Source organism: Xiphophorus hellerii, chromosome 17, assembly GCF_003331165.1.
Source record: "Xiphophorus hellerii strain 12219 chromosome 17, Xiphophorus_hellerii-4.1, whole genome shotgun sequence".
Classification (NCBI taxonomy): Eukaryota; Metazoa; Chordata; class Actinopteri; order Cyprinodontiformes; family Poeciliidae; genus Xiphophorus; species Xiphophorus hellerii.
This window is the reverse complement of record NC_045688.1, coordinates 20,430,452-20,457,019: the sequence shown is the minus strand read 5'-3', so window position 1 is coordinate 20,457,019 and position 26,568 is coordinate 20,430,452. Positions and strand designations below refer to the sequence as shown.

The 26,568-nt window shown below is 42.5% G+C and overlaps 1 protein-coding gene and 1 long non-coding RNA gene across 6 annotated transcripts in view; one reads left to right on the top strand and one right to left on the bottom strand.

The window, feature by feature from the left end:
• Positions 1–26,568, bottom strand: part of tmtc1 (transmembrane O-mannosyltransferase targeting cadherins 1) — a 102,616-nt gene that overhangs the window by 59,162 nt on the left and 16,886 nt on the right. For 4 of the 5 annotated variants that reach the window (XM_032590085.1, XM_032590084.1, XM_032590083.1 and 1 more), the window contains 2 exons: positions 20,804–20,877; positions 1,657–1,833 (listed from right to left, as the gene is read on the bottom strand). In XM_032590085.1, coding sequence (XP_032445976.1) covers positions 1,657–1,833; positions 20,804–20,877 — 251 coding nt within the window. The remainder of the gene's footprint in view (positions 1–1,656; positions 1,834–20,803; positions 20,878–26,568) is intronic. The other variant, XM_032590087.1, reaches the window with a different exon arrangement.
• On the top strand, positions 9,122–13,380 carry LOC116737103 (uncharacterized). Its single transcript, XR_004342732.1, has 2 exons — positions 9,122–9,208; positions 13,284–13,380. It is a non-coding gene; the product is annotated as an uncharacterized LOC116737103 (long non-coding RNA).

The following is a 26,568-nucleotide window of genomic DNA, read 5'->3' as shown; positions in this document are numbered from 1 at the left end:
ATGCGCACGCATCTCCACCGTTACTCTCCAGTTAATCACACATCAGATGACAAAGGCCAAATATACAACATGTAGTTACACTGCGCTAATGGTGGTCTAAAAACAAAACCAATAAAAACTTAACTGAATTAATCTGTCGGATTCCCTCCTCACCCTCCTTTTGATAAGTACAGAGAGTGTCTGCTGTTTTTTATCCAGACTGTGATAACGCGCATCCAACCATTAGGTGCACAGACAGTTTCAACTTTACGCACAGAGAACAACTTTGGAGTGTAAAGCACAGCTGATCCACTTCTGTAGGATTTTTCTCCTGCAGAGGGGGGTGAGTGCGGGATGAGGTAACAATCAGAGTCTTGCTGTATTCTGATCACTTCAATTGATGAAATGTTAACTGATTTCAAAAACGTTCTTACTGCAGAGAAAAAGTTGATGACTACATAATGGAAATAAAATGCAATTAACTTATCATATGATGGACAACGAAAAAATGTAGCACAACAGCTGCTCCAAACTACAAACATTTTCGCTCCCCTCTCCTTTCTTCAGTTGTTTTTCTGTCTTTTTTGTGGAGGATCAGCAAATAAATTATTGGTGTTTTACCATCACCTGGTATGAAGTGTGCTTTAACCTTAGAGCTGCACCGCAGCGCAGCACAAGAGGAACATCCAGCAGAACAGGACGGCTTGCTTTTATGAGTACGAGAATACTGCAGGCTGGGTCCACGCCTGATATAAATCTATTTATATATATTATCACATGGCCTTATATATAGTTTTATACATTTTCTTTTCATATATTTATTATTCTTTTTCTTCTTTGCATATTAGTGGGTTAGAATGATTCCAAATACTGTATAGGAATAAACCTGGTGTTACATGTCAGTCATTTGGGAAGGGGGGGGTGGGGTGGGGGGGGGGTCAATCAGATGGGGCCAATCAGATGTCAGGGGGAGCCAGTGTACGTATTTACACAAAGAAATTAGCATATCACAATATACATATTTTTACTGGTATTATTATGAATGATATGGCCCAGCCCTAATGACGGATTAACCTCTGACGGTTCGGCATCTCAATGAGTTTTGGTGTACTAGATAACATTTTTATTTTTATGGCAAGATTTTGAGGTCACACCCCTTTAACATGCTCAAAACCTCATTAATTTGATAAATTTAGATCCCCATTATCTTATGAGCAAACTGATCATATGCCAAGCTGATTGACCAGCTTGGCATTAAAATCTCGGAGAAGTTCAGTCAAATGTGGAGGCTATAAATGGCCAAAAGTCAGCCAATCTAAGATGGCCGACTTCTGTTTGGACTAAATGGGTGCAAGAGAGTTTTCTGAAGGTTTTGAGGAGTTTTACAAATGTGTCCCGTTTCATGCTTGTATGAAAAAGTTAGGCCAAGGTAGAAGGTATTTTGCAATTTGCCTGGGGAGCTGTTAAGCTGTTCCTGCTGCAACTTTTTCGAATTCCCTAAAATCAGTCATTTCTACAAATGACTGATGCATCCAACCAATTCAGGGCATTTTTGTATATGTTCAAGCGTCCAAAAAGTTAATTTATTTGACAGAAGAATAATAGTACGGATAAAACAGGCCTTCACAGCCCTTGTGCTGCTTGGGCTTAACAACAAAAAAAGGACTTTATGCTTACTGTGTGAGAGGCTTGCGGCACAGCACCAGAGCATCATAGAGCAGACACACTCCAAACACAGTGATTCCTGTTTCCTTGACCAGCATTGCACAGGTACCCAGAAACAAGCTGATGAGCAGAGACCCTGGAGACACAGTGGAAGGGAACGAGTCTTCGGAGACCCATTCATCAATACTCCTGTGACACCAGAGAATACAATGGCATTCACATTTTAATACAACCTCATTTTTAAAGCATTTACAGTGAGTTTCCCATGCACACACATGGACACAACACCTTACATACATTCACAAGGGACTTTATCACGTACACCTTGCAAGTATCAGCAAGGACGCATTCAGAACTTCCTCATTTCAGCCTCGTTGAATCTAAATTCAATTCTAGTTGAATTTAGATTCAAGTGGGTTCCAGAATGACTCCTCAGCCCTCTACTGCGTCCTTGTGGAAAACCACCGCTCTCAGTTTACCACAACGGCCACAGGCAGTGTAAAAGCCGCCTATAAGTGCGGCTTATACACTGCCTGGCCAAAAAAAAAGTCGCCACCTGGATTTAACTAAGCAAATAGGTACAAGCCTCCTATAGGATAAGTACTGCATAGGTGATTATCTTTCAGCTGGCAACAAGTTATTTAACCCCAGCTGATGCAATGAGTAACTCCTCATTTCTTAAACAACCATGGCAAAAGACACATCCTGTGGTCGTGGAAAAGACGTTAGTCTGTTTAAGAAGGGTCAAATCATTGGCATGCATCAAGCAGAGAAAACATCTAAGAAGATTGCAGAAACTACTAGAATTGGGTTAAGAACTGTCCAACGCATCATTCAAAACTGGAAGGATGGTGGGGAACCATCGTCTTCCCGGAAGAAATGTGGTCGGAAAAAAATCCTGAATGATCGTGATCGGCGATTACTTAAACGTTTGGTCAAATCAAATCGAAGAAAAACAACAGCAGAACTCAGGAGTATGTTTAATTGTGAACGCAAAAGCATTTCCACACACACAATGCGAAGGGAACTCAAGGGGTTGGGATTGAACAGCTGTGTAGCCGTAAGAAAACCTCTAATCAGTAAGGCTAACCAGAAAAAAAGGCTTCAGTTTGCTAGGGAGCATAAAGATTGGACTCTGGAGGAATGGAAGAGGGTCATGTGGTCTGATGAGTCCAGATTTACCCTGTTCCAGAGTGATGGGCGCATCAGGGTAAGAAGAGAGGCAGGTGAAGTGATGCACCCATCATGCCTAGTGCCTACTGTACAAGCCTGTGGGGGCAGTGCTATGATCTGGGGTTGCTGCAGTTGGTCAGGTCTAGGTTCAGCAACATTGTGTGCCCAAAGAATGAGGTCAGCTGACTACCTGAATATACTGAATGACCAGGTTATTCCATCAATGGATTTTGTCTTCCCAAATGGAACGGGCATATTCCAAGATGACAATGCCAGGATTCATCGGGCTCACATTGTGAAAGAGTGGTTCAGGGAGCATGAGACATCTTTTTCACACATGGATTGGCCACCACAGAGTCCAGACCTTAACCTCATTGAGAATCTTTGGGATGTGCTGGAGAAGGCTTTGCGCAGTGGTCAGACTCTCCCATCATCAATACAAGATCTTGGTGAAAGATTAATGCAACACTGGATGGAAATCAATCTTGTGACACTGCAGAAGCTTATTGAAACAATGCCACAGCGAATGTGGGCTGTAATCAAAGCTAAAGGCAGTCCAACAAAATATTAGAGAGTGTGATCATTTTTTGGTGGCGACTTTTTTTTTGGCCAGGCAGTGTATATGTACATTTCCAGTTGCTTTTTGTTTTTTTTAACTTTGTAGATGCGGCTTTTGGTATGGTGCGCTTTATAGTCCGAAAAATAAGGTAAATGAAATTAATTATCACAATTCTAATGGGCTTATAGAATCACAACAGGGATATGCATTTTCGCATGCTCCATCCTTGATCCATGCTTGACCTTTAGTGCTCCCACGAGATTGGGGGAGGTTTGTGTGTTCTGATAATATCAAACAATGTGTTTTTATGCAGCGACGAGAAGATTATTTTCATGACAGTCAGACCAAATGTTCAGCTTCCAAATGTGCATTTGGAGCACATGATTTGGATTGGATGTGATAGTGCACTGGGCAGGAGTGCCTGGCATGAGAAATCAGGAGATCATGGCCACACCACAGTGAGGTATGAACCTTTATGTTTCCTGAACATCTTCCTGGAGGCTTATAAAGCTTTTCAAATAGGTCTCTGTTTCTTTTGCACCACAGTGATGCAGCATTGCCAGTGTATGTAATTGATTGGATCATTTGCTATTTATACCAGGTAGGGATGCAAGCAATCAATTTAGGATTAACTGTCAATTAATGGGATTAGATTAAAATGAGTTCCAATCAATCAACTAAGAGCGTTTGTTTATATATTCTTTCCACATTATAGTTTGGCCACCACGCAAAAGAAGGCGCTGATGGTCAGCCTTAAGTGGAGAAACAAAAATGGCTGTGGGAGCATCACTAAACAGGAAAGTGAAACAGTCCAAACATAGTCTGTGGAATGCAAAATGCGCTTATGTGGTTCTGTTTAGAAATTGTCAACAAAACCCGAGATCATCCCACTTCCCCATGCTGGAGATTTTTGTTTAACAGTAACAATTCATAAAGTTATCTTTAAGATTAATCACACAAGTGACATCTAGGCCCAATAGTAGACTTAAACTTCAATAAAATCAATCTGGTTGTGTGTGTGTGTGTGTGTGTTGTTTTTGTCTCTTGCAAACTTTGCTTTAATTCTACTTCTTTCTTCTATCTAATCATCAAAGTCAGACAGAGAGAGTCATGAGACAGGAAGAGCAGGTTTCATGGAAAAAGAGGAAGTAAGTTTCTAGCCTGCAGTTTTATAAAACCAGATGAGATTAATCCTTACTTCAAAACAAGAAAGTTTTAAAGAATGAAGTCTAAACATTTTGAGTAATTGGATAAGATTCAAAGTAAAATACTTATGTAACCACTACTTAATTTAATTAGCAATAAATTCAGTAGGAAAGTTACTTTTGTTCTAGGGTCACACAGGAGGATAATAAGCATATAAGTTTTAACACCTCAAGTTTATTTTTCTTTCCCCACAAAAAAGAATTCAGGTAACACAAATTACCTTAATAAAATTAAGGTATAAAACTTAAATTGTCCACCCTTATAAAAAATATCAAATTAATATTCAGAAAATTGAGGGTAGGTTTTCTAAATAGTCGCTTTAAAGCTCATTTCAACAAAGAAATGACATATTCCAGTTAGTGCTTCAATATAACAGTTCAGTCAGTCAGTTCCGTCAATGTGCACATAAGTTGTCAGTTTTGAAAATGTTCATGAACAAATAGTTTGTGGAATAAAAAAATTAAAGGATTGGGGGCCCCCTTTCTTGTTCAATAAGCTTATCTGTTGTCCAAGCAAAATATCCAGTTCCAGCAGGACCAGTCTCTTCGTCTTTCCAAGCTTCAGTCCGAATCACAAAGATGGCGGCGGGACCCTCCTGCTTCTGGAACTCCACTGACTCGTTCAGATATCAACCATCCAAAAAAAAACAACAACCGGAGAAATCCCAGAACAGAATACACATTATCCAGTTCAAAATAAACAGATTTCTTTCGTATCACAGCAGCACTTATGAGTAGTAACTTCTCTACTTCTACTACTTCATCCAAACCTGTTTTCAGCTTTAAACATTTTCCCGGTGCTATTTTCAAGCATGGTTGTTTCCAGATTGTGGCGTGATGGAAGGGAGTCACATGATGACTTAGTTTGCTTGTTTGGACTTCCTGTGGACAGAGCCTGTGGCTTTAAAAGCAGGGCTCTGCTCCACAGGGAGGCAGTCTGTGGCTAGACTCCTGAGAAGTCACACTGAAGGTGATGGACTCTGACAATGAATGTACTGCTGTTTGTCTGATTTTAACCTGCCTTGGACGTCCTTTGTATATATTTTGCACCTGCCACCTTTGTTCACCTGAAGAAACGCTTAATAAATGTCAATAATGTGATCTCCGGCCTTGACCAGTCATTTATGTTTGACAAAGTCATAATAGAACCCTGTCACAGAGTAAAAGGTGTAACTGCAATTAAAGATCACTGATGTGTTGGAGGTAGATGGTAGGTGAAAGGTTAAGGGAAAAAGGAGAACTAACAGGAGAGCAGAGATGATCATTGCCTTATTTGGAAACAGATTGTTGAACAACTTAAACTTTTCAAAGAAAAGGTTGTGCAGGCAACAGACATAGGAGGACCGTTGAGCAACCCTGGGTCATTGGAACAGACATTAGGACATAATGTCTCTGAGACAAAGATGGATATGAGATCATCTGTCCAAGCAGTCAGCCAATGAAACAAGCACAGCAACAGTGCTAGCCAATGCAAACGCACCAAAAGGGTGGATAAACCCTACATAGGGTGAGTGCAAAAGAGGAACCTTTGATTGGATCCTCCAGGTAGCATCGAGCCAAGATTGAGACGGACAAAGAACTCTGCAGCTGAAGAAGAGCCGGGACCACAGAGCCGAAGACTGTCCAGCGCATGGGGACCAACCCGTCAGGCCCACAACATGTGGCTTCAAATCGCACTTTTCTCGTCAGCTGGGTTCAGACCCCAAAGACAAAGATAAAGATAAAGGCAAAGACAAAGACAAAGAACAAAGGCAAAGAAGAAGAACTGGTGCCTTCCTTCCATGAGGTCAGCGTATCTACATCTCAAAGGACCAGAAAGATCATGAGACAAGGTGAAGGGAGCTTCAGAGCTGCAAGACAAGAAGCTGAGGCACGCTACACACATGAGAAAGTCATCCTAATACCCAAGACCTGCCGCTCTAAGTCAGTACTCTTCTTGCCAGCACCCAAGTCCTGTGTGACCTCACCATCCATTCAGAGACGAAAGCTCATCAGACCAACAGAGATCCCTGCCTTTGTCAATCAACCTCCTCCTCCTGCTGCAACACCTTCTTCATCGTCAGGCCAGTTCTGGGGTTCGAAAAGTCATACTCCGTCCGTCTCTCTCAAAGGTTCCCTTTTTAGTTCTCAGTGTCAGCATTAGGGACAGATAGGCTTTAATAAAATATTTAGCATAAAGAAAATCTAAAAGATGTTGTGTACATTCAATTAATGAGTCACCTCAAAGTTCTTTGATGGTCATAAAATACCTATGATGTTTGATTCTGGAGAAGAAAAAGTAGAAAATGTTTTATAGGTTGCTTTAAGCCCAAAACTATATGTAAAACAACATCCTTGGGACTCACCTGAGTCACTAAAACCAACCTGGTTCAGTAACAAGTGCAAGTTGTAATAAAGAGAAAGAGTGACCGTTAACAGGTGTTTTCTGTGAAACTAGTTGACTGCAGGCTGTTCAGTCTGGTTAATTCACAGGGGGAAGAATGGTGAGGCATCTGGATAGAGGTTGTTAGGAACCAGGCGAGTTTTTCTCGACACCAGCTTTAAACAGAGTTTACTTCAGTTCTGGACAGGGTAAATCCCAGCAGATTTAGGAAACTCAATTCACCCGTTAGACGGAGAGTTGGTAGCACCAGATGGAAGGTTTGTTCATCAAGAGCACAGTCCCCTGGGGTTCAGTCTCCAAGGATGTAGCAGAGCCAGTGGGGCTAACAGGAAAGAGAGGTGAGGAGTACCTCTTGGACTCAGTGTAAGAATACGCAACAGCTGCTAGAAGAGCAGATCTTCCTGTGCAGAGGAACTCCGTTCCTCTCACAGAAAGCAGGGAGGGGAAGACACTTCTCCTTTTTGCCCAGAGAAGGAAAGGGGAAGTTGCAGCTCAAAGTGTCATTAAAAACAGGGCAGAGAGTTTGGATTAAATCTCAAGATCGGCCTAAAGCCACGGTGATCAAGCTGAGATTCAACGCCCGAGATTTTGTAAAGTAAGTTCTGAACTGCAACACAGTACTACTGATGAAGAAAGGGGTCCATGAGGAAGCAGTGTTCAAGCCAGTTCTTAGCTAAAGCAAACCAGAACATTACGAGAAGATGGCCAGTGAATCAAGCACCATGCCATCCTACATTAGACTGGCCACTATAACAGGATGGTTGCCATTCAAAGAACAACTTAAAAGCAGTGGACTGGGAGGGCCGTTAAGAAATTGGACTATAAAGAAGAACTCCTGTCACAAACTGATGGATCAAACTGGAAAAGGGGCTGAAGTCGTGAGGAAGAAGTGGCATCATAGATAATCACCAAGATCAATCCTGTAACAAGGCATTAAAGTCAGACCCAACACCTGGAAGGTATGGATGGAAATTTGTTGGAAGAATTTTATAATCATTTATTTGCTTTACCTTTATTTTATATTATCATCCATTTTATTTACCTTTGCATTTACATTTTAATGATGTGCTTTGAGTGTTTTGAAGTGTTTGCAGAAACTCTGGAAGCGGCCTGCTGAGGAGTGAAAAAGGAGGATACCATGAACGAGACATTCCGGCGTTGATTGCCCAGAGGAACTGTAAACCTATAATCTTATGAAATATGCTTTTGAAGATTGCATGAATGAGTTGTGTTCATGTGAGTGTGCAGCTGTTTTCTACTCCCCCTCCCTTCAGGGCTGCACACTGTCATGTAACTAGGGTGTTCCTAATTCTAATAAAAGCAGGGCAAGCCTCAGTTGAAGCTTCGGAACATAGGCCGAAATCTGTAATTGGGTTTCAACTGTGTTCTCCCTGCAGGTAAAACTAAATTCTGACTCTTGTCTCTTCTTTGTGGCTGTGTTCAGGTAATTTAGACCTAACAAAATCCTTTTTTTTAAAGGAGAGAAGGAAAAGATGCCATTTCTACACTGTTGTTGCGCAACCCCCCCCCCTACTCTCTCACTCTCTGCTTCCTCTTCTGAGAGGGGAGATGTGCTACCAGCTCTCCATCTATCGGGTTAATTGAGTTTCATAAATCTACTGGGATTTACCCTGTCCAGAACTGAAGTAAACTGTTTAAAGCTGGTTTCGAGAAAAGATTCGCCTGGTTTCTGACGACCTACATCCAGGTGTCCCACCCTTCTTCCCCCTGTGAATTAACCAGATTGAGCAGCCTGCAGCCAACTAGTTTCACAGAGCACACCTGTTAACGGTCGCTCCTTCTATATATTACAACGTGCACTTGTTATTGAACCAGGTACATTTTAGTGACTTGGGTGAGTCCCAAGGATATTGTTTCACATATAGTTTTGGGCTACCAGCAACCTATAAAGCATTTTCCACCTCTTCCTCTCCAGAATCAAATATCAGAGCTATTTTACAACCATCAAAGAACTTTAAGGTGACTCATTAATTGAATGTTCACAACATCTTTTAGATTTTCTTTATGCTAAATATTTTATTAGTAAGGCAATTTTGCAAGGGTCAGTACAGCTTAATTCAGTAGCAGAAATAATCAAATAAGTAAAATCAATCATCTAGTCTATCTTTCCCTAACGCTGACACTGAGAACTAAAAAGGGAACCTTTGAGAGAGACGGACGGAGTACGGCGTTGCAAACCCCAGAACCGGCCTGATTATCAAGAAGGTGTTGCAGCAGGACGAGGTGTAAGAGCGGAAATACTTCTTATGGAGTTGTTTTTTACTGAGGAAATCTGGCGCCATAAAAGGTCAATTTGACTCAGCCTCCCAACATTCCCTTGCATGCAAAGCCGAAGTGAGACTGAAAGAATGTCTGGGAAATAAACTGTTTGGATAGATAAGAATGTCATGAGGTGCGGTGTACAGGTGGTGAGGCAGACGCTGTAGACCCAGGATGCGATAAGTAAATGATTTTACTGATGAATATTCAGAACAACACAGTCCAACATGGTCCAAACAACGGGCAGCACGGCCGAGCGGAAGCCAGGGCTCGATGCCGGTAGCAACAGTTAAACAACGGACTAGATGACGGACTGGGTACAAAGACGACAGACTAAGTCAAACGAGACGAGGACCCGACAAAGACACAGACACACAATTGACACTAAATACACAGGAGGTAATCAGGGAACGAGAAACACCTGGGAGTAATCGAGGGGAGACAGGACAACGAAGAGACTCACAGACTCACGAAATAAATACACAGAAAAACACAGATCATGACAGTACCCCCCCTCCCCCCCCAAGGGCGGCTACTAGACGCCCAAAAAAAAAAATACCCCAGAAAAAACACAACAAGGGTGGGCGGAGGGGGGCCAGAGTCCAAAAACAACAAAAAACAACCCAAAGGGTGGGCGGAAGCACAGGAGGCGGCAACCACGGAGGTGGTCCGGCGGCCGTCCGCGGCAACGAGGAGTCTCGGGGGCCGCACGGAGGCGGCGACGAGGAGTCCCGGAGGCCGCACGGAGGCGGCGACGAGGAGTCCCGGGAGGAGCACTAAGAGGCGGGGTCTCAGGAGGAGCACTAAGAGGCGGAGACTCAGGAACACTAAGAACACTAGGGGGAGACAGAGGAACACGAAAGGGAAAAAACTCAGGGAGAGCACTAGGGGGCTCTGGAGGAGCACTGGGGCCACTGGGAAGCTCTGGGGACACAATGGGAAGCTCGGAAGAAGCACTGGGAAACTCGGAAACACTGGGAAACAACGAGGGAACAGAAGACCCACTAACTGGGGCCGATAACCCACTAACTGGGGCAGGAAATACCCTCAGCTGCGCCGCCTGTCGGCCAGGTGCCAGGCGGGCCGCCTGTAATCCCATCACCATGGGAACAACGGCTGGAGCAGTCTCAAGACAGGGGACTGGAGGCTCGGGAAAGCCAGCAGGAGAGACGGCAGACGCTGGAGCGGGAGCAGCGATGAGAGGCGGAAGATCCGGAGCAGCAACGAGAGGCGGAAGATCCGGAGCAGCGACGGCGAGAGGAGGAAGATCCGGAGCAGCGACGGCGAGAGGCGGAAGATCCGGAGCAGCGATGGCGAGAGGAGGAAGATCCTCAGCGGCGGCGAGAGGAGGAGACCGCTGCGGCAGAGACTCGAGGTAGCGCTGGCTCTGGAGTTACTGGACCTGGGCTGGCGGAGAGACTGTGCGGCTTGGGAGGCAGAGGGTTACCTTTCAGTACAGCTATGGCCGTCAGGCGTTCCCACTCTGCCTCCCGCTGCAACTCCGCCAACCCCAGGTGCGGAAATCGCGGGGTCCAATAGTCCAGCATTAGAACCATAAGTGTGGCTATCCCCAAGCGCTGACGGGCGGAGTATGGTCTTGCCACTTCCTCGACATAGTCCTTTATAGTTTTACGGAAAACGGCTGGATCCATATTAAAAGCGAGCCTCACCGATCGGTCTGGTCGGGTCCTTCTGTCATGAGGTGCGGTGTAGAGGTGGTGAGGCAGACGCTGTAGACCCAGGATGCAATAAGTAAATGATTTTACTGATGAAAATTCAGAACAACACAGTCCAACATGGTCCAAACAACGGGCAGCACGGTCGAACGGAAGCCAGGGCTCGACGCCGGTAGCAACTGTTAAACAACGGACGAGACGACGGACTGGGTACAAAGACGGACTGGGTCCTCGTCAAACAAGACGAGGACCCAACAAAGACACAGACACACAGGTTACACTAAATACACAGGAGGTAATCAGGGAACGAGAAACACCTGGGAGTAATCGAGGGGAGACAGGACAACGAAGAGACTCAAGGACACAGAAACTCAAAATAAATACACAGAAAAACACGGATCATGACAAAGAATGATAATTGACTTATTTGGCACTTTTGATGCAGAGCAGATGAGAGGTCAGAAAGGTTGAATACTCCCAGAAAAGGCCCAATACACATTCAATACATGGGCAGCCAAGAGACCTACGTCAAACATACGCAAGACACAAGCTGTAATATTATTGGTTAAAACTTGCCAGCTCAGACCAGTGAAAGTGAGATTATACAGGTCCTTCTCAAAATATTAGCATATTGTGATAAAGTTCATTATTTTCCACAATGTAATGATAAAAATGGAACATTCATATATTTTAAATTCATTGCACACTAACTAAAATATTTCAGGTCTTTTATTGTCTTAATATGGATGATTTTGGCATACAGCTCATGAAAACCCAAAATTCCTATCTCACAAAATTAGCATATCATGAAAAGGGTCCCTAAACGAGCTTTGAACCTAATCACCTGAAGCAACGAATTAACTCTAAACACCTGCAAAAGATTCCTGAGGCCTTTAAAACTCCCAGCCTGGTTCATCACTCAAAACCCCAATCATGGGTAAGACTGCCGACCTGACTGCTGTCCAGAAGACCATCATTGACACCCTCAAGCAAGAGGGTATGACACAAAGATATTTCTGAACGAATAGGCTGTTCCCAGAGTGCTGTATCAAGGCACCTCAGTGGGAAGTTTGTGGGAAGGAAAAAGTGTGGCAGAAAACGCTGCACAACGAGAAGAGGTGACCGGACCCTGAGGAATATTGTGGAGAAGGGCCGATTCCAGACTTTGGGGGACCTGCGGAAGCAGTGGACTGAGTCTAGAGTAGAAACATCCAGAGCCACCGTGCACAGGTGTGTGCAGGAAATGGGCTACAGGTGCCGCATTCCCCAGGTCAAGCCACTTTTGAACCAGAAACAGCGGCAGAGGCGCCTGACCTGGGCTACAGAGAAGCAGCACTGGACTGTTGCTCAGTGGTCCAAAGTACTTTTTTCGGATGAAAGCAAATTTTACATGTCATTCGGAAATCAAGGTGCCAGAGTCTGGAGGAAGACTGGGGAGAAGGAAATGCCAAAATGCCAGAAGTCCAGTGCCAAGTACCCACAGTCAGTGATGGTCTGGGGTGCCATGTCAGCTGCTGGTGTTGGTCCACTGGACCAATGCAGCTGGCTATCAGGAGATTTTGGAGATTTCATTTTTCAGCACGACCTGGCACCTGCTCACAGTGCCAAAACCACTGGTAAATGGTTTACTGACCATGGTATCACTGTGCTCAATTGGCCTGCCAACTCTCCTGACCTGAACCCCATAGAGAATCTGTGGGATATTGTGAAGAGAAAGTTGAGAGACACAAGACCCAACACTTCTGGATGAGCTGAAGGCCGCTATCGAAGCATCCTGGGTCTCCATAACACCTCAGCAGTGCCACAGGCTGATTGCCTCCATGCCACGCCGCACTGAAGCAGTCATTTCTGCAAAAGGATTCCCGACCAAGTATTGAGTGCATAACTGTACATAATTATTTGAAAGTTGACTTTTTTTGTATTAAAAACACTTTTCTTTTATTGGTCGGATGAAATATGCTAATTTTGTGAGATAGGAATTTTGGGTTTTCATGAGCTGTATGCCAAAATCATCCGTATTAAGACAATAAAAGACCTGAAATATTTCAGTTAGTGTGCAATGTATCTAAAATATATGAATGTTCAATTTTTATCATTACATTATGGAAAATAATTAACTTTATCACAATATGCTAATATTTTGAGAAGGACCTGTATAAAAACAGGTTGACTCCAAGAAGAGTTTGAGATTTTGGGAAGATTTTTGAGCTTTTGACTTTGTACTGATAAAGTTGTAAGATGATCTGTGGAACAGTGTAATAAATCTCCACCCGCCGTGGCCTGCAGCAAAAGGACTTGTCTCTGAGTATTACTTCTTATCTATAAAATTAAGAGTTTAAGACCTTTTTTTTAATCCTACAGAGGAAGTTGATCGACAAAGGCAGGGATTTCTGTAGGTCTGATGAGCTTTCTTCTCCGCATGGATGGTGAGGTCACACAGGACTTGGGTGCTGGCAGGAAGGAAGGCACCAGTTCTTCTTCTTTGCCTTTGTTCTTTGTCTTTGCCTTTATCTTCATCTTTGTCTTTGGGGTCTGAACCCAGCTGATGAGAAAAGTGCGATTTGAAGCCACATGTTGTGGGCCTGACGGGTTGGTCCCCATGCGCAGGTCAGTCTTCGGCTCTGTGGCCCCGGCTCTTCTTCAGCTGCAGAGTTCTTTGTCCATCTCGATCTTGGCTCGAAGCTGCCTGGAGGATCTAATCAAAGGTTCCTCTTTTGCACCCACCCTATGTAGGGTTTATCCACCCTTTTGGTGCGTTTGCATTGGCTAGCACTGTTGCTGTGCTTGTTTAATTGGCTGTCTGCTCAGACATATGATCTCATATGCATCACTGTCTCAGAAACATTATGTTCTAATATCTGTGCTAATGTCTCAGGATTACCCAATGGTCCTCCTATGACCATTGCCTGCACAACCTTTTCTGAGAAACGTTTATGTTGTTCAACAATCTGTTTCCAAATAAGGCAATGATCATCTCTGCTCTCCTGCTAGTTCCCCTTTTTCCCTTAACCTTTCACCTACCATCTACCTCCAACATATCAGTGATGTTTATTTGCAGTTACACATTTTACACCATTTCAAGTTCAATGTCAAAATCACATTTATAGCTTCTTTAGCTTCTCTGATTTAGCAATCATTTATAATTTTATAACCATAACTTATTAATTATTCTTATAATCTTAATGTGAGTTATTACAGATGTTTTCTGAAAAGAAACCAAGAATAATCCATGATTCTAATTATTTGATACCAAAGTTACAGTTACTTGTTTTTCTTGTAAGTGTTCCCACAAATGTAAGTGCAAGTATTATTATAAATAAACCAACATTAATATAAGTATTTTACTTTGAATCTTATCCAATTACTCAAAATGTTTAGATTTCATTCTTTAAAACTTTCATGCTTTAAAATAAGGAATAGTCTCAGCTATTTTTATAAATCTGCAGGCTGGAAACCTACTTCCTCTTTTTCCAGGAAACATGCTCTTCCTGTTTCATGACTCTCTCTGTCTGACTATGATTTCTTATGATTATAGAATAGAATAGAATAGAATAGAAGTACTTTATTCATCCCAGCAGGGACATTACTTCGCAGTTACAGCATAGAGACAAGACACAATAACAACTACCACTGAGTAGTAGTTGTAGATAAAATAAAAATAAAAAATAAAATATAAAATGCTATAAATTGTAAAAATATGAAATGCTGTTAATATAAAAGCAACTTAAGAGCAGTCCTTGCAAAGATTCAAAAAAAAAATGCAGATATGTATATGTAAATATATGTACAGCAAGTGTGCCACAGTGCAGTTGTGCAAAATCGGACTGATTAGTGCAGAACAATGATTTAATTTTTATTGTACAGTGAGATGGCATGTGGGAGGAAGGATTTCCTGTATCTGTCTCTACGACAGCGGAGCTGGAGCAGCCTATGTGAGAAGGTGCTCCGCTGTCTGTTCTCTATGTGGTGAAGAGGGTGCTGTTTATTGTCCATAATAGACAGAACCTTCTTCCGCTGTCGATTAGATAGAAAAAAGAAGTAGAATTAAAGCTGCAAGCAGCCTCGAGCGGCCCTCGCAGCAAGCGCCGCTCCGGCCTATTGGCCACTGCGGGGGTTCCAGCCACCGCAGAAGCTCTCGCACAGTTTCCAGAGCCGCAGCCCGCTTGCCACCGCAGAAGCTCTGCCGCAGCTTCCAGCACTGCCGCCCGCCAGCCACCGCAAAAGCTGTCGCGCGTTTTCCCCGCCTGTCCACCGGGCGAAACGCATGAATGCGTTCGGCAGCGCTCCCCGACGACTGTCAAAAAATCTGGTGCAGATCGGTCGATGCATCGAGGAGATACAGCCGATGTATTAACTTAGGGGGCGCAGTGGAGTCAAATTACATTTCAACCTCGTTGGGCTCTTTAGAGGTGAACAAAGGTCATACATATCCAGTTTGGCGCCAATCGGATGATCTATGTGTGAATTAGAGCCAAATGTATGCATATGGCGAGGGACTGATATTTGCCATTTGGCCACGCCCACACGGTTCAGCCAGCAGTGAGCATTGACAGAGTTCATCATCCGAATCATCTTCATTAGGTCAAGAGAGCCATAGATGGAACTTTAGAAAGAAAAAAAACAGCACTTCCTGTTGTGAGGGGGTGGGGCTTAGATGACATCATAATATGATGACATAGGATCGTCAGGCATTGCACCAGGATCACTCATGCCAAGTTTTATACAACTCGGTCAAAATATGTGGAATCTAGAGGCAAACTTATACCAACGGCGTTGCCGCCATTGAAAACTCTTGGCACTTTAAAGCAAGTGAGACCAACTTCCTATCTGTCATCCAACACAGAATAACCTTGATTAGGTCAAGAGAACCATAGATGTACCTTTATAAGGAAAAAATAGCACTTCCTGTTCTGAGGGGGCGGGGCTTGGATGACGTCATAATATGATGATATAGGATTGTCAGGCATCCCACCAGGAACACTCAGGCCAAGTTTGGTGCAGCTCGGTCAAAACATGTGGAATCTAGAAGCAAACGTATGGAAACGGCGATGCCGCCATTGAACAGTTTTGGCACTTTAAAGCAAGTGAGACCAACTTCATATCTGTCATCCAACACAGAATCACCTTGATTAGGTCAAGAGAACCATAGATGTACCTTTATAAGGAAAAAATAGCACTTCCTGTTCTGAGGGGGCGGGGCTTGGATGACGTCATAATATGATGATATAGGATTGTCAGGCATCCCACCAGGAACACTCAGGCCAAGTTTGGTGCAGCTTGGTCAAAACATGTGGAATCTAGAAGCAAACGTATGGAAACGGCGATGCCGCCATTGAACAGTTTTGGCACTTTAAAGCAAGTGAGACCAACTTCATATCTGTCATCCAACACAGAATCACCTTGATTAGGTCAAGGGAGCCATAGATGGAACTTTCCAAGGAAAAAAATAGCACTTCCTGTTCTGAGGGGGCGGGGCTTAGATGACGTCATAATATGATAACATAGGATTGTCAGGCATCACACCAGGATCACTCAGGCCAAGTTTGGTGCAGCTCGGTCGAAACATGTGGAATGTAGAGGCAAACGTATAAAAACGGCGTTACAGGTCACTTCGCCACGCCGCCACACCCACCTGCTATGTCAAAGCTGGTCAGGGCTTAAATCCACAACACACCAACATGTCTTCTGTCTCTGGACACAGTTTCATGTTGATTAGGTCAAAGGGGTAAGATGGCGACCGTTCATAGGAAAACATGACACTTCCTGTTCTCAGGGGGCGTGGCCTAACTGATATCATCATTTGACCATTGGATATTGTAGGACACCCGATGATGATCAATAACTGAAAGTTTGGTATCTCTGTGTGTTTCTGTGCAGGATATATAAGAGTTTCGTGTTTCATGGCGAGTAGGTGAACTTTGACCCCTGGTAACCCGCCTTCAGCATGCTCATACAGTCACCGTTTTGATAACTTTAAATTGGCCATGCCTTATGATCAGACTGACCGAGTTTGAAGCCGATCAATCGAAATCCCTAGGAGGAGTTCGATCAAATACGAAGGCTGTAAACGTCAAAATCGGTGTCAAAATGGGACCTTCAATCCAAAATGGCCGACTTCCTGTGATAGTTGGCTATAGAGAAATTAGGACACGCCCACCAAATTTTGTTATGAATTCCTTTAGGTGGGTGGATAAGGATCCATCCTAGTGAGTTTGGAGCAGCTGAGCCCGAAATTGTGGAATTCAGAGCCAAACGTATGGCAACGGCGTTACAGGTCACTTCGCCACGCCGCCACACCCACCTGCTATGTCAAAGCCGGTCGGGGTTGGAATCCTCAACACACCAACATGTCTTCTGTCTCTGGACACAGGTTCATGTTGATTAGGTCAAAGGGCTAAGATAGCGACCGTTCACAGTAAAACATGACACTTCCTGTTCTCAGGGGGCGTGGCTTAAGTGATGTCATCATTTCACCACAGGGTATTTTAGGACACCCGATGACGATCAATCACTGAAAGTTTGGTACCTCTATGTGTTTTTGTATAGGAAATATAAGAGTTTCGTGTTTCATGGCGAGTAGGTGAACTTTGACCCCTGGTAACCCCCCTTCAACATGCTCCAAAACTCACCAATTTGATAACTTTAAATCAGACATGCCTTATGATCAGACTGACCGAGTTTGAAGCCGATCAATCAAAATCCCTAGGAGGAGTTCGATCAAATACGAAGGCTGTAAACGTCAAAATCGGTGTCAAAATGGGACCTTCAATCCAAAATGGCCGACTTCCTGTGATAGTTGGCTTATAACATTAAATGTAAGTTCTGAGTCTTTTGGTGAGCTCTACAAGTGTACCAAATTTCATGTCTCTACGATGAAGTACGTTCATACCATTGTGTCAACAGAAAATTGCTAGTTGGCGCCGTTGAGACATTTTTTTTGCGATTTTTGCGACAACCTTAAAATTCAAAATTTTTAAATTTTCTAGTCGCGACCGCCAAGTTTGGTGAGTTTTTGAATATGATAAAGCCACCAAAAAGGCGCCTCTTTGGGGGGGCAGAATCGTAATAATAAACAGTACAGATACAATAGGTCTTCGCAGCGTTTTGCTGCTCGGGCCTAATTAAAGCAAAGTTTGCAGGAGACAAAAACAACACACAACCAGATTTATTTTATTGATGTTTAAGTCTACTGGTGGGCCTAGATGTCACTTGTGTGATTAATTTTAAAGATAACTTTATTTATTATTATTGTTAAACTTAAATCTCCAGCATGGGGAAGTGGGATGATCTCGGTTTCTCTTGACAACACTGTGAAACATTTGAAGGTGGTTTAACTTGAAAATGAGAGTCCACCTGCTGCCTTGAAAATGTAGCTCAAGTCCACAAAATTGTTTTGGTTTTATCTCAGAAGTTAATTTATGAAGTTGATTTAACAACAAGAGACAAGTTATCTAGAAACTTTTTCAAGTTCATTAGTCTTGAATTCTGAGTTTTACTTAATACCTTAAATTAAAACAAAATAGTTATTTCACAATAGAGAGAAAACTGCCATCAACTAGTTAAAGAGCAGACATTTCTCTGTTATTTTCATTCACAATATTGAGTTAAAGTAAATGCCATCCATCCATTTTCTTCTGCTTTATCCGGGGTCGGGTCGCAGGGGTAGCAGCTTCAGAAAGGAGGCCCAGACTTCCCTCTCCCCAGCCACTTGTTCCAGCTCCTCCGGGGGAATCCCAAGGCGTTCCCAGGCCAGCCGAGAGACATAGTCCCTCCAGCGTGTCCTGGGTCTTCCCCGGGGCCTCCTCTAGGTGGGACGTGCCCAGAACACCTCACCAGGGAGGCGTCCAGGAGGCGTCCTGACCAGATGCCCGAGCCACCTCAACTGGCTCCTCTTGATGTGAAGGAGAAGCCGCTCTACTCTGAGACCCTCCCGGATGACTGAGCTTCTCACCCTATCTCTAAGGGAGAGCCCAGGCAAAGACAAAGACAAAGCAAAAAGGCAAAGAAGAAGAACTGGTGCCTTCCTTCCATCGTCTACATCTCAACGGACCAGAAAGATCGTGAGACAAGATGAAGGGAGCTTCAGACCCGAGACCTGCTGCTCTGAGTCAGTACTCTTCTTGCCAGCACCCAAGGCCTGTGTGACCTCACCATCCATGCAGAGACGAAAGTTCATCAGACCAACAGAGATCCCTGCCTTCGTCGATCAACCTCCTCCTCCTGCTGCAACACCTTCTTCATCATCAGGCCAGTTCAAAAGTTCCGTTTTTAGTTCTCAGTGTCAGAATTAGGGAAAGATAGGCTAGATGATTGATTTCACTTATTTGGTTACTTCTGCTACTGAATTAAGCTGTACTCACTCTTGCAAAAATGCCTTACTAATAAAATACTTAGCATAAAGAAAATCTAAAAGATGTTGTGGACATTCAATTAATGAGTCACTTCAAAGTTCTTTGATGGTCATAAAATACCTATGATGTTTGATTCTGGAGAAGAAAAAGTAGAAAATGTTTTATAGACTTAGACTTAGACTTAGACTTGTACTTTATTGATCCTTTGGGAAGACTCCCTCAGGAAATTGAAGTTACCAGCAGCTCCCAGGCAAAACACAAAGTTAACACACAGTAAGCAAAAGTGCAAAAGAATACAAAATACAAATTAAATACTAAGGTACACACCAAATGTGAGTAACCAAAACCTTAAATTATGCAAGAAAAACCTTAAATTATGCAAGAAACAAGGAATAAGAATATAGAATATAAGTAAATATAAATTCAACACAAAAAAAAATATAAGAATTTGACGGATAGATTGACCAGTGATATCGTATTGCACTATGTGGTTTGACCTGATAAGTATGGAGAAAAATACAAGGGGTCACTTGTAGGGGTAGGTTGCTTTAAGCCCAAAACTATATGTAAAACAACATCCTTGGGACTCACCTGAGTCACTAAAACCAACCTGGTTCAGTAACAAGTGCAAGTTGTAATAAAGAGAAAGAGTGACCGTTAACAGGTGTGCTCTGTGAAACTAGTAGACTCCAGGCTGCTCAGTCTGGCTGATTCACAGGGGGAAGAAGGGTGAGGCATCTGAAAGAAGGTCGCCAGGACCAGGCGAGTCTTTCTCGACACCAGCTTTAAACAGTTTACTTCAGTTCTGGACAGGGTAAATCCCAGCAGATTTAATGAAACTCAATTCACCCGTTAGATGGAGAGCTGGTAGGACATCTCCCCTCTCAGAAGAGGAAGCAGAGAGTGAGAGAGTAGAGGAGGGAGAGGCGGGGGGGGGGGGGGGGGGGGGGGGGGTTGTTGCGCAACAACAAAATATGAACACACAATAAGCTCAAGTAGTATCTGTCCATTTTGTTGACATGGCGTGGCAAGTAAAGTATGCAGTCCTTGATATTTCTCTGTTCATTGGGGATGAACTGTTATTAATCTCCCATGATGAAAATAATCTTTTTTTTGAATTCTTTTTCTAGTAGGCATCCTAATAGGCTCATGTTTTGTTATATTTCAAATGTCTGAGGTCAAAATTTTCTGTTTATTCAATCAGACTTTAATACAGCTAACAACACTTTTTAATACAATGACATGCTTTTTTTTAGAATTGAGCATATTATGAAAAATCTTCTGTTCATGTTATGAAATATTGTCAATTCCCTTGATACAAGAGAAAACACTTTTTTTTAGAGAAAAAGCTGCGTATCAATCGTTAGTCAATTGATGCATCAACTTTAGATGAATTATTCAATAACTTGCATCCCTAATACCAATGAAGTAACTGCATGGGTGAATCTAGTGATGTGTCAGTCCAAAGTTCTAATAAGGGGAACTTTATAAGCTTGTGTGAATGAGGACACTGTGACGCTGAGTTGCCTTACCTAATATAGAGGTGGAACGTCAGCAGGAACAGCAGACAAGCCAAGACATCAGCTCTGCCCACAATGCCAGACACCTGCAACACATACATGTAGAGATTTCAGAAGAGTTAATCTGCTAAAGTAGAGGTAAATAAAGTACAGTAGGCTGCTGAAGAAACTACTAGATTTCAAAGAACACCCTCTATGTTACAAATTCAGCTAAAAACTGCAATTACAGAGTTGTGCACTGATAATGTGAAGGTCAGAAAGACTACCAATATAATACTTAGACATACACGTGGCATTTGTTTGTGTGTGGGTTGATTATTTGGGGGGGCGCAGCAGGCATTGTGCTCCTTGGAGGGGGGCTCACCCTTTCATACTTTGAAAACCCCTGGTCTAGCCAATAATTTATTAGGTTTTTCCCCAAATTCAAAATATTTCTGTTGACTAAAAATGAAAGCTCTAGTAATGTGGTCTGACAATAATTGATTATATTTGTACCTCAGTGAAATAATTTTTTTATGAGTTTCTGTAGAGGGGTGTGTAGCATTATCCTTGTCCAGACGCCTAATTTGTTGCTCTACATCAGGGGTGCCCAAAGTGGGTCCTCGAGGGCCGGCATCCTGCACGTTTTAGTTCTCTCCCTGGTGGGTAGTAACTTTTTCAGCATGTCAGTGTTCTTCTTAGGCCTTCTAAGAAGGCGAGCCAGCATTGGATCCAGGTGCATTAAACCAGGGAGAGAACTAAAACAAGTAGGATGCCGGCCCTCGAGGACCCACTTTGGGCACACCTGCTCTAAATCCACCAACTCTGCACGATTCCTTTTCCTCCTTGCTGCTCAAAAAGATATAATACCTCCCCTTAAATAGGCTTTCATAGTTTAACACAGTATTGAAGGAGACGTTCCCGGAAGGTCATTCATTTCAAAGAAAAACATATCTGCTCTCTGACAAACTTACAGAATTCTGGCTCCCTCAACAGTTGTCCCTCCATGTTCTTTCAGTTTGGTTCAAATTATCTAAATGTACATCCAGAGAAAGGGGGGCGTGGTCTGAAATAGCTATATTGTGATATTTTACTTCACTAGTATAGGGCAATAATTTTGCATTCATCATTAAATAATCGATTAGTGTGTACACATTGTGAACATTTGAGTGAAATGAATAGGTTTTCCCCTGTGGGTTAAAAATCTTCCAGGTATCAAATAAATTAGAGTTATTTAGGTATTCCTTAAGGAAAATACTAGCATTAGAGGTCGGTGCTCTACGTGTTGACGAGCGGTCTAAGTATGGATCTAAAACAAGATTCAGGTCCCCTCCAATGATTAGATTAGTCTGCGAAATGTCAGGTATTTGGGTAAATGTCAGATGTTTGTAAAAAGTGGAGACTCTATGTTGGGGCCGTATATATTAACCAGAGTTATAGGAACAGAGTACAATTCTCCAACTAATATGAAATATCTGCCTTCCCTGTCGGATATGGTTGATTTATGGGTAAAAGGTGTACCTTTCTTGAATAATATTGCCACGCCTCTAACTCTCACTGCACAAGTAGAATGATAAGCTTGCTCTGTCCACCTGCATCTCAGTTTTATGTGCTCATTCTTATTAAGGTGGGTTTCCTGAAGGAAAATTACATCACTGGACCATGTCTTTAGGTGTGCTAATATCTTACCCCTCTTAACAGGATTATTCAAACCTTTAACATTCCATGTGACCAAAGTAACTTGTCGCCCTTCTTTGTTTGTGTTGTGTTAACCTGCATAACTTAGATTAGAATGAAAAAGAATATAGAGGTCCTCATAAGTGTGAAAGAGATGATTATACATCATAAATAAGTCCCAGCCCACCCCTTCAAACAAAATACTTACTGACTTGCCTATACTAAGAAGAACCTGCAAAGTAAGGTGAGACCCCTCTAAGGAAGTTATAAAGAAAAGGATAAGCAGAAAAAATAAATTAAGAGTAACACTCACACAACAAAGACACATTAACCTACTCAAGTAACAACTTCCCTTACTATTAACTCCTAATTAGAAGTTGAAAAAGGCTCTGCAAAAATATAAAATTCAAGCACCAAACTAACATCTGAGCGGCTGAAAAGAAATGGTCTGAAAAACATGTGTCAGGTTATATAAGCTACTATTTATAAATATCAGCCCACTTCAAATTGTCAACGAAACTTAAGGCAGCTAATTATGTAACCAAAATGAATATTCTAAACATTATATAAACTTAACTTGACAAACATCACAGGACAGTCCAACATTGAGTACTACCAGAATCCAGACACTCCACATCTGCATCAGGTGTCCGCCACTGCGTCGCCCGCGTCGTCCCCACCCGTGCCAAACTGGAGCTCCGCGAACCTTTGGGCTTCCTTCACGTCTGTGAACATTGTTTCTGTTCCTCTGAAAGTCACTCTCAGTTTTGCAGGATATAAAAGTCCATACCGAACTCCCGGCTTGTCCCGAAGAAGTGCTCTGACACCGTTGAATGCAGCTCTGCGTTTCGCGATCTCGGGAGTGAAGTCAGGAAAGTTGTGGATCTTCTGCCCGCCGTAGGCGAGGTCCCTCTGAGTCATGGCCTTCTGGAGGATCATTGTAACGTCGCGGTAATAATGGAGTCTCACCACCAACGCCCGAGGAGGTCATGTGTCTTCTGGACGCCTTCGTAGAGCTCTATGAGCGCGGTCCACCAGCGGTAAGTCATCCAGAGTCAGCATGTCTTTCAGGAGCTGCGAGACGAATCCGTTCAATCCTGCGCCTTTCTCTGCCCCTTCTCATTGCAATCCGTATATTTTGTCGTCTGGACCTTCCTTCAAGATCCATGTATTTTTCTGTTAGCTGATTTGTTTCTGTCCGTAGACGTTTTATCTCCAACTCTCGCGCAGTTATGGTATCTGCTGACTCTGTAACCGCTCGTTCTAGTTCAGCAATGGATGCGTCATGTTGGTCGTTGGAAGTTTTCAGCACGTGAATGGCATTTTGAGTCTCGGTTTTGAGGACGAGGAGTTCTCCTCTGATAGTGGCGGACACCTCTTTAATGCAAGTGTCTATTGTCTGACAAATTTCAAACTTGGTAACTTGTAGTTCTGTACGGAGAGAGTTTATAGCCTCTAGGTTGGTAGCAATAGCCATTGGATAGCTACTTTCAGGCGAGTCCGGGGCGGCTGGGCCCGGTTTTTTCGCTTTCTTGTCCTTGTTGGAGTTATGCATCCTCAAATTTGCTTTCATCATGTCCTGGTGCAGTTAAATGAAGTCTAGACTTTTCTCTCTCCCAACCTATTGTAAAATTGTCCAAATGTCAAGTTAGCGCCAAAAATATTTCTAAATTTGCAGGAGCTCTAGGGAAACGCTGCCTACTTCTCCATTGCTCACTAGCGCCCCCCGGTTAATTTTCTAAACTACAGAAGAAAAGTTATTGTTAGGGAGGCTCAAATGTGAAAAATTGGACTGATGTTGCGATAGTAATACTGCTGTTATGTCAGATTTACCAATGTTTTATTTTATCTTTTTTTATTAGATTACTCCATTAATCGTAAGAATAATCGATAGATTACTTGATTACTAAAATATTCGTTTACAACAGCCCTAATCTACAGTCAATACACAGTCTCATTTATCGCAGCTAAAAACCAGCGATGCCCGAAACCTGGGAATAGTGATGGATTCTGACCTGAACCTTCGGAGCCACGTAAAGAGAATTTCAAAGTTGGCCTTATATCACCCAAAGAAAATTTCCAGGATTAGAGGACTTACAGTATGTCTCAGCAAGATCTAGAGAAACTCATCAATGCGTTTATCTTCAGTTGCATTGATTATTGCAGTGGTTCCCAATAGTATTGCAACAGTGTCTTCACAGGTCTGCCAAAAAAAAAAAAATCAAACAACTGCAGCTGATCCAGAACACTGCTGCTGGAGTTCTCACTAAAACCAGGAAGATAGAGCACATAACACCAGTTTTAACACCCTCCGCTGGCTCCCTGTAGCTCAGAGAATAGACTTTAAAATACTATTGTAACTTTACAAATCACTGAACGGCTTAGCACCACAATATATTAAAGATCTGCTAATGTTGTATCAACCTTCCAGACCTCTCAGGTCTTCTGGTTCTGTTCTGCTCTGCATCCCTAGAATCAGAACTAAACATGGAGAAGCAGCTTTCAGCTTCTATGCACCACAAATCTGGAACAAACAGCAGAACAGCTGAAACACTGAGTTCCTTTAAATCTAGACTAAAAACCCAGCTATTTAGAGTTGCAAAAACATTTACTAAATGTGTATACTCTAGTTTTTAATGTTTCATGTTTATCATGAAACATTAAATTTCATTGATTAATGTGAAATCAATCAATGAATTAATGTTTCATATTTATCATGAAACATTAAACAACAATCTGATGTGCAAATGTAATGTTGTTGACTGTGTGTTCTATGACTTTGTATTTCTGTGTTTTATGATGTACTGTAAAGCACTTTGAAATGCCTTGTTGCTGAAAGGTGCTTTACAAATAAAACTTGATTTGATCATACACAATTCACAAATTTAATCAGAAGAGAGACGTTAGCCAAAGAACACATTCAAATTAATAACATTTGACCTCATTAATTATTGCATTATCTTTCTTGCTGTTATATTGTTAAAAGTTTTAATTAGTTATGGTCTAAATAAAAATATGGCTACTATATTTAATTTTCGATTTGTGCATACGACCTTATATATTTTCCTGGGAATAAAATACACAAAAATCTGAAATTATACTCAATTCAGCAATAAAAATAGTAAAGCAGGGGCTCACAAAGACATTTACCAAATGTGTATATTCTAGTTTTTAGTTTATGTAGTCATCTTCAATAAGAAATGTAATTTTACAGTTTGTCCGTAAAGATACACTTGCACTATGCGTCAGATACAGCAGGCTGCTGTGTTCCGTCTATCTCTGTCTTACTCAAACTGTGGTCCACGGGTGCCCCTAGTGGTCCAAGAGGTATTACATGTACACAACAGTTGATTTATTGTGACATGAGCTGAAAGTGCGATGCTACAGTTAGCTTACCAAAGGATTGTGTTTAAAAATAATTAAGGGATAAATGGCTCAAGACCGAGCCACTAACAGGAAAACCTGTAGATACCTGTGGAAAGTTTCTCAGGGTTGCAGAACTTTTGTTTTTGAACTCTATTACGATACATAACATTTTGATCTATGGCTATACGGAGTGCAATATGCCAGTGACCAGGCAGTGATCAGAGCTGCGCCCCATGCTGACTAACTGCATCTTAATACCTAAAGTGGTGCTAAGATGGTAAATTAATCCTTAAGCAGAACCAGTTGTAAATGAAACAGTTTCCTTGAACAGGAAAATGAAACAATCCAAAAAGGGTATAAAATGGGGTATAAAGTGCTCTTTATGCGATTGTGCTTTGAAATAAACACTAATCTAAACCTAACCTAACCCAAGCTCCTTAAGTTTCACCTTAATAGTGCTCATTCAGCCGTGAATGACTTTACATTTCGAAACAGCGTCAAGTTCCAACCTATTCTCACTCCCAAGTCGTCATATAGTGACGCATGGGACGGTCCGTCCTCGTCACATATTGACGCGAAAGGGGTACCCCGTGCGTCAATATGTGACGTGAGGGGTTTTACCCTATGCCATACCGTAATTTTTGCCCTAAACCTAACCAAATCGTCGGGTTTTGAAGGTTCGGCAGCGGTTGCGAGAACCCTTCGAGTTAATAATCCACGTAAAACAGGTGACCTACCCAAATCGTCAACATGTG